Source organism: Pteropus vampyrus, unplaced genomic scaffold (assembly GCF_000151845.1).
Source record: "Pteropus vampyrus isolate Shadow unplaced genomic scaffold, Pvam_2.0 Scaffold33, whole genome shotgun sequence".
In the NCBI taxonomy this organism is placed as follows: domain Eukaryota; kingdom Metazoa; phylum Chordata; class Mammalia; order Chiroptera; family Pteropodidae; genus Pteropus; species Pteropus vampyrus.
Genome location: NW_011888814.1, coordinates 4,247,152 through 4,255,977, shown reverse-complemented (window position 1 = coordinate 4,255,977; position 8,826 = coordinate 4,247,152). Strand labels below are relative to the sequence as shown.

General features: G+C 37.2%; 1 protein-coding gene across 1 annotated transcript in view; it reads left to right on the top strand.

Moving 5' to 3' along the window:
- Positions 1 to 8,826, top strand: part of SLC13A1 (solute carrier family 13 member 1) — a 70,744-nt gene that overhangs the window by 44,122 nt on the left and 17,796 nt on the right. Inside the window, exon 8 of the mRNA XM_023528946.1 lies at positions 7,886 to 8,005. Within this exon, the coding sequence (XP_023384714.1) occupies positions 7,886 to 8,005 (120 nt within the window). The remainder of the gene's footprint in view (positions 1 to 7,885; positions 8,006 to 8,826) is intronic.

Sequence of the window (8,826 nt, the reverse complement as noted above, 5' to 3'; positions counted from 1 at the left end):
TAGTCTTCTCTTTTTTACACCAAAAAAAACACAATACATTCTGAGGAAGCTAAACTTTATTCAGTGGAAATAAAAGCAGACTTTCATTCATTCACTCAGTCAATCAACGAACGCTTGTTAAGGACTCACAATGTGCAAGGCACTGTTTGGAATTCTTTTGGAGAATGAAAAAAATAAAACCTACCAGAAGGAAGATTCCACCTAGTTGTCTAGATAAAACATACGTATGTGAAAACTGTTTATTTTTTGACATATAGGGGAAAAGGTAAAGTGACATGTACTGAGCACTTGCCAGATAATCTACATATATTATAGTGTACACATATCCTATATATCCTTGCTGTGGAGTTGGTATTTTAATGGTGATTAAAAGCGTAGCCTCTGGGGTTAAAATGTCTGTGTTCAAATCCCAGCTCTTTTATTTACAAATTTAGGTGATCTTGGACAAATTACTTAATCTCTTTAAGCTTGTTACCTTGCCAGAAAAATGAGGATAATAATATCCCTCCCTTAGAGAGTTGTTTTGAGTTTTACATGAAAGAAATAGCACTTAGGGCAGTGCCTAGCACAAAGCATACGCTCAATAAACGTTGATTATTATTAGAGTTGAGACAGTTGAGGTTCGACTTAACAGAGTGAGGACCAAACCAAGATCAATCAGACCTCTAAAATCTGTCTCCCTAAAAACTACCTCCCTAGAAACATAATTGAATATGTGTGCTAAAAGAGGACTGTAGCTCCTGGATGTGGCTACATCACTTGATTACTAGAGAAAACGTGTCCACACAACATGGTACAATCTTAAAAAGAGGTAAACACCATTTCGTGAAGAAATTAATGCAAATAATTCATAAAATCAAAGCACTGAAAGTCTGTAACAGATTTTGTGGGGAGGTAGTAAAATAGTTTGTGCATATTCTTGCACAGTTTAGAACAGCATTGTGCAGATTTATTGTCATTCTGGAGACAGGAGAACAATTAAGAGTCTAACCAAAGTGCCAACAAACAATGAGGTGCAGAAGGAGGCTAGTTATGAGGAGACGGGAGGATTTAGACTGAGGACACTGTACAGTCAGAAGGTAGTACGTAATTAGAGGGAAGGATTTAAGGGTAACGATGGGTGAGGGCAACTTCGGGAATTTTTGCCAATATGGCTAGATAGATAAGCGATGCCATGAACTTCTAGAGATGACATGGCAGGTTTATGGGAGAAATTAATAAATTTGATTTGGATATATTGAAATGGCATGCTAAGAGACTATTCGCAAGATTTTCAGCAGGCATTTGCAAATGCATTGTTCAAGTTAGTTATAAATTTGGGAACTATCTTTAAAAATACAGAAATTAAGACCTTGACTGTAGAAATAGTCATATATGGAGAAAAAAGTTAGAATTGGGATGTGGTTAGACTCTTAGGAAATATTGACATGAAAGAAGATTAGCAAAGTTAATCACGGTAGATGGAGAATCGGGAGCTTGTGGTATTTTGAAAGCCAAAGAAGAAGACCATTTTCAAAATGGAGGATGAGTCAAGAGCATTCGGTGTGGGAGAAGGGTCAAATAGATGACGACTGAGAAAAGCTTTTTGGTTCTCATCAGAGTCCTCTAGGAGGGCACATTCAGTGGAATCGTGAGGACTGGGGCAGAATTCGGGCTGAAGAGAGTTAAGGAGTGAGTTCATAGTGGGAAAGGGAAGGCAGCTATTTTAAATGATTATTTCAAGTTTGACAAAGAAAAGAAGAAAAGAACAAACAAGGTCTAACCAGAGGCAGAGAGGCAGATGCCAGTTTGGTTTTACGCTCAGGAGGAGATAGTAAAAAGAGAGATATGTGAGATTTTGAAAAAAAGAGAGAGAATATTGATTGGCTAAGAGTTTGACGGCAGTGACATGGAATTAGAAACAAGAGTAGAAACGCTAGTCTTGGAAAAGAAGGACCTATGTCCCTGAGTGATAAAGTAAGGGAAGAAGAGAAAAAGTGAAGATGGAGAAATTTCAAATCATGTAGACAACTCCTTTGTTTCTCAGGTGAGAAAGCCAAGGCTCAGAGAGTTTTAGTGATGATCACTAGTCAGTGGAGGAAGTGGGAGAAAGTGGGAGAGATTGGCAGACAGCCCGAGTCTCAATGCCTTTTCCGCTCTGCAGCCTCATTGCCTCACAGACCTTATGTGAGGAGGCCATGTTGCCAAAATTCTAAGCTAAAATGCTCGCAGCGATTCTTATCCACTCTTCCACTGATATACTTTTCCAGTCATCACCCAATCTCCTCCTTTCCTAACGCGATTTTTAATAAATACTACCCTGCAATTAACCCATTTCTTCCTCCTCTTGTTCTTGAAAGGCCCGCCAGTTCTGCCAATTTCACTCTCTACTTGTAGATGCTCTATCACTTCAAACTCTGTTCAGTCACTCCTAAACTGCTATCTCCACTCCTCTTATCATAAACTATGTTCACATTTCTGTAAACTTGTTTTACCCACACACATGCACAACCGCCACCCCTGATGACTGCAAGCTTTTAAAGGCTTCATGAATCATTCTCTTATTCCTTTATCCCACAAGGGGCACAAGTTGGGATCAATGAACATTAGCTGAGATGGACTGATCGAAGACATCGACAAAGTGCTGACTGTTCTAGGGAATCATCTAAATAACTAAATCATCTTTTAGCATTAAAGTTAATAAGGGAAATATTATTAGGGACAACTACTGTTTTCTCAACAGAGCAGCTTTGATGCATCAATGTCATTTAACAAAAACAACAGCTATTAAACACACAAAACAAATATAGCAGATTAAGGATGGGAGATTATCAAGAGTAAAATTTCATAGCTTGCTTATTATCAAAGTATATTATTCAGTCTGTGGGTGTCAGCTGTGAAATACGTGGGTATACAAGGCATCTTGGAAGGAAGTTGTATCACCAATGATTAGCGCTGTCACTGTTACTAATTATGTGTTAAATAATAACTGCTATAGGTTCACAAACCAAGAAATGGTAAACGAAATTAGATTATAGGTGCCTTAAATTCAAAGCCCACAACTCAAACCTCTCTTCTTGGCCACTTGCAAAGGGAGAAGTTAAACCAGTCACCTAGCAATAGCTGTCTTCAAAACTTACTGTGATTGTCCCCTTCAGAAATGAGCAATACATATTTCCCAGAAAGAATTTCTCTGACAAATACTATAGAAAAAATTTAGATATAGCAGAATTTGACTCAGACTTTGGTTCAAATTTCAGTCTTGCTATATATTAGCTTAATTTCTATGAACATGAGTTTCTTCATCTGTGAAATGGGGGCAAAACTATAATTTACATTATCATGAGGATTAAATGGCATAATGCATATGTGGCTCTTAGCAAAGGGCCTGGCACATAGGAAATTGTCAATCATCCTACTGCTGTTGCTGCTGCTTCTACTTACTCTATTGGGGCTAGAAATCTAAGCGTGGCTCGTGAATGACAAGTAGTTAAAATTTGTAAAGGAACCTCTGGGAGAGCGCAAATATAAAATTGAAAAGTGACTTTGACTCAGAAAGAATCAAAACACTCATTAATCAAAAGGACTATAATCATTGTGGACACTAGCTTATAGTGATCTTCATGGCCCAAATCTATTTCAAGGCTGTAAATTTTCACAGCTACATCCATTCTTTTGAGACCGTCACTGTGTATTTCATTAATGTTATTTATCGTTTTGTAGTTGGGCATAAGAACTGCAACAACAACACTGTCTTCCTAAGTTTCAACATGGATGTGCATCTATGCTTCAGATCAAAGCACGTCTCTGTTATGGAGCATTCATTTCCATAGTGCTCTAAAAGGTCCTTCAAACATCAAGTTTGTACTCTAGCTTATGGATATTTTGCAATGTGTATGGAATTTTCTGTATTTACCTGAGAGCTGGAGTTGAGGACAGTATACTTTAATTAAAAGAGATTGTGTTTTAAACACTCCTCCTAGGTTAAAAATCCAGCTCGACCTTGAACAATTCACTTAACCTTCTGACGCTCAGTGTCTTCCCATGTAAAATGGAAATACAATGCTTTTCTCATAGGATTTTTGTTAGATCATCTGCTCATTCATACACTCCTCCCTGATCTCTAAAATTTACAGTACCCCCAGGGTGCATTCCCTTTTCTTATCTCTATTTACTCCCAAAATTATCACACTCATTTCCATGGTTTATGAAACCAGCTATGTGTTGGTAACTACCAATTTTATATCTCTAACTTTCTCTCCCCTCTCGGTTCCAGAATCATTGATCTACTGCCTACCCGACAAGGCCACTTGGACATTTCAAATTAACATGGCCACAGCAGCATTCCTTATCCACCACTTCCTCACACTTCTGGCAACCAATTCTTCCTTCGGACTTCATTTAAATAAATGGAACATTTTCTCCATTTCCTACATTTAATCCAAAATATATTTCAAACCTATTACATATTCTTCATCTTCACTGCTACCAATCTAAGTTAAGCTAAAATCCATTCTACTCTCACTCTCCTCTATTCCTCTGAAAACCTTCATCTTCTAATTGATTTCCCAGTATATTTGTCTTTTATTGCTTGGTTACAAATTACTATGAATTTAGTGTCTTAAAACAGCACAAACTTATTATCTCACAATTTTATTGTCTGTGGGTCAGATCAGGAGTCTAGGCACAGTTTAGCCAGATTCTTTGCTCAAGATCTCACCAGCCTGAAATCAGAGTGTCAACTGAGTCTGTAATCACCACAGAAATTCAGGGTCCTATTCCAAGTTCCTTCTGGTTGTTGACAGAAGAATTCAGTTCCCTATGGTTAAATTACTGAAGAGCATTTTTTTTTTTTTTTTTTTTGCTGACTGTTGGCATGTGGTCACTCTCAGCAACTAGTGGCTACCCCAGGATCCTTGCCACATGGCCCCTTCTCTTAACGACATGGAAATTTGCTTCTTTAAGCCAGCAGGAAAATATCTTTTAAGGGCTCACCTGATTAAGCCAGGCCCACCCAAGATAACTTCTTTTGATTAGTTCAGAGTCAACCGATGGGAACTTTGATTACCTCTGCAAAGTCCTTTCACTTTTGTCATAAAAGAACCAAACCATGGCAACGAAATTTCATCAAAGTCATAATTTCTATTTACACAGAAGTGGGGAGGATTATACAAAGCATGTAGACCAGGGGCAGGAATCTTAGGGGTCATCTTGGAACTCTGCCTAGCAGGCCTTGGCTTCTACTCTTGTTGCCTTCGATCTTGAGAATCCACCTAGCCAACATGTTTTATGTAAATAACAACTTTAAATTAGACTTTAAATTAGATCATGTCACTAATTTACTTACTTTATTCCTACTACTCCTAACTCCATTTGTACTAAACTTCAAATTCCTTCTGATGGCCTATAATGTTATGTATCTGACCCCTATTGACTACTTCTTAGGTTTTAATTCATGTTGCTGGCCTTCTGTGTGATCCTCCAACATTGCAAATTTATTCCTGCCTCAGGGCCTTTGTACTTACTATTCTTTCTGTCTGGAATGCTATTTCCCAGTTATTTAAGTGACTGGCTCCTTCTTGCCCTTTAGCTCTCATCTCACATATCACCTTCCTTGACCACACTATGTAAAATATCTTCCTCCCCCAGTAATTTTTGAATTATATAATTTTGTTTTATTTTCTGATCCATTATATGCTTACCTGTTTATTGCCTGTGTTCCTCATTTAAATATAAACTCTACGAGAGCCTGGACGATGTCCATCTAATTCACTACTATATCCCCAATAGCTAGAAGAGTACCTGGCACATGGTAGACACCCAAAGCATAGTGTTAGGTGGGAAAGAAAAAGGGATCTTATCAGAACTAAATGTACATGCATAGCTCATGGAAGAAATCTATATTTGCTTTAGAAAGATACTTGCAGCCACTTCACTTTTAGAGTACGAGGGAGTGGGAAACGAAACACGACAGTGAAACATCTTTTAGAGTATGACATTCATTCCATTTTCATCCAAACTTTTCACTCTAGGTAGAAGTAGAAGGCCACAGTCCTGTGTGGTGTTTACTTCCTTACTACTGAAGAATAAAACAAAAACAAAACAGAGTTTAGCTTTTTCAGGCTTTCATTTTTCTAAATGAACTATCCCTCTAGGCAAAAATTCTGAAAATCTCCTTTTCAGCTGCATAAATCTTACAGGATTCTCTGCAGTGGGTGGGGCGAACAATGAATGCAGTCTGACTTCAAGATATGAGCCACAGATGGTGAAAAATGAAATTAGGCTTGGGACGTTGTTTTGAACCTAATCTAAATAACATTTCTAAATGTCTTTAGGCTGAACAGAATAGCATAGACCATCAACCTGTAATCCAAGTTCAATAAATTGATGGGAAATAAGCTTACACCTTTCCCCTCTTACTTTCAAGCTGAAAACAATTTTTTTAAGCAAGCAATTAATTCTCAATAGAGCCTCATGGACATGATAAAGCAACTTTCCATTCATCAATTCTATGTATTCTCTAGCATTTCTTATTTATCATTTGTCATTTTCTAATGCATAAATATGTAAGCTAATCCTTGGCTCTCTTCAAGGTAAATAAAAATCATACTCAAGTTGCAAATTTAACTCTAGGACTCAGGGCAATAAGCAAATTTTAAGCTCAAAGAAATTGTAGAAAATATTAGAAACCTAGAGTTTTGAAAACCTGTTGGGTTTTTTTTCCAAGTCTTTGTATTATTTAGGATCCATCCTAAAATAGAAGAAGGAATGCTCTAAAATACGTAAATTTAGTTTATGTTGATACATTTAGCATGAAACATTTATTTACATGATCTTTTTTCCAATGACAAAATACAGATGTGATTTAAATAGAACAAGAATTGCAATATCTATCATTTTTATAAAGTTCTCTATGTTTTATGACTTCAAAAATAACAAAAATATGTTAATTGTATTTTTATTACTTCTGTATATATTCTGTACTTTCCAGATTTCCAATTCTGTATTTGTATTACTCCTTCAAGAAAAAAACTTAAAGGACTGTTTTTCAAATTTCCTGGGGTTTTTTTCCCCATAGTTATAAAATAGACAACTATATGAAAATTTATTTGGAATTCGGACTACATTTTGAAACAATGAATGTGAGGTTACCAAAGAAACTGTGCTTGTACCTGATTTTTTGTTGTTGTTGCTATTGTTTTCTTATAATGTGAGGTAAGAAGCCGAAAATAACTAGGAGAGATAAAGAAAACACTGATGTTTTCTATAGAACTTTTAATTAATTCTATCTGGTCCAGATTTATTCCATTTGACTGAGCCCCACAGCACTAATTCCAGGAAGAAAGGACTAGCATATGTCTGGTATGATTATTACAATTGTTCTGAGGCAGAAGAAACAGAAAAACTGCTATGAGGGACAATATGGGCCAGATCAGAGTCCCTTTCTAGGCACCTGGGGTGCCCACTATCAATGCGAAATGGTAACATTCAGTTCTATTAAATTAATTTTCATTTGTTCCTAAGTCTGCTTATTTGTTTTTCCTCATTCATATACCAATGAGTTCAGTGCTAATACCAAGACACATGGCCCCGTGCATACCCATTTCTTGTGCATTTAATGAGTATCAGGTACTGTGCTAGGTTCTTTCATAAGCATGTCCTTACAGTTTGAATAAAGGAAGCAAAAATCATAACATAGCCACTCTTGTTTTGTGGGAAGTAGCAATAATTATGCAGTTACAGAATCAAGAGATAGGAACACTAACTTCTCTTCTTATTGGTGAATACCCACTGCATCTTCCTTTGGCTGCTAGCACAGGAAACTGTACCCACTGCTTCCCACTGACTGTCAGGAAGGTTTCCACTTGTACTTCTTCTGTGAACAATTTTCCATATTTTCCCACAGGCGCTACCCTGAATGTCATTGCATCAACTTTGGATCGTGGTTTATGCTGTCCTTCCCAGCTGCTGTTATTATTTTGCTCTTGTCCTGGATCTGGCTTCAGTGGCTTTTCCTGGGATTCAAGTAAGTAAATAGTCCATGTTAATCAGATAAATAAAGGTGTCTAGGTTTTGAGTTAGCTGCTCACACTTACTTTTCGCCTATTCCATGAAGCTGCATTTCTCTTCCACACAAAACCGACACATCTAAGCAGATATTTCAAGGATGCTGTAGAATATCATCAACAGTATTGGCCGTGGAAGAGCATTTGTGGAAAGCGAATCCATTTTGATCTCCTCTGAGTCCTAAACCAATAAGATATTCATAGGCCAGAGGCTCATAATGATGAGGACCCAGTTAACCTTGTTAAAGTGGAATTTGAGGACGTTTTGCCCTCCTCTCGGTTTAACCTGGGGATTTCCTCAGGTTGTTACTTGAAATTGTAACATGCAGGGCTCCCAGCTTTGTCCTAACACCAAAATTGATATGTCCTTGAAAAGATAAAGATCTGAGTGTGTGCTTTGTGGAAAGAATATTGGATTAGGAATCAGACCAGAGACAAAGTTATGGCTTCTCACAAGCCAAATGAGTGATCTTTGCAACTCCTGATCCATTCTCAGTCTCAGCGTCTTCAACTGTAAAATGATAGAATTTAACTAGAAGATCAGTAAGATCACTTCGAACGCTGTAGTTCTAACAAAGCCCAAGTTTAACACAAAGGTCAAGGTAAGAAACACTGATGAATAAAGAGCCGCTAATTCAAAGAGAATTTGCAAATATTACCTTGGCTGGGACTGAAGTTGGTGACTGATAAGTACCAATGAGTACTTATCAGTACATGACTTAAATGACAGCCAATATTTAAAATTATGAAGAGCTCCACAGAAAAATAGAAAATGCAGCAT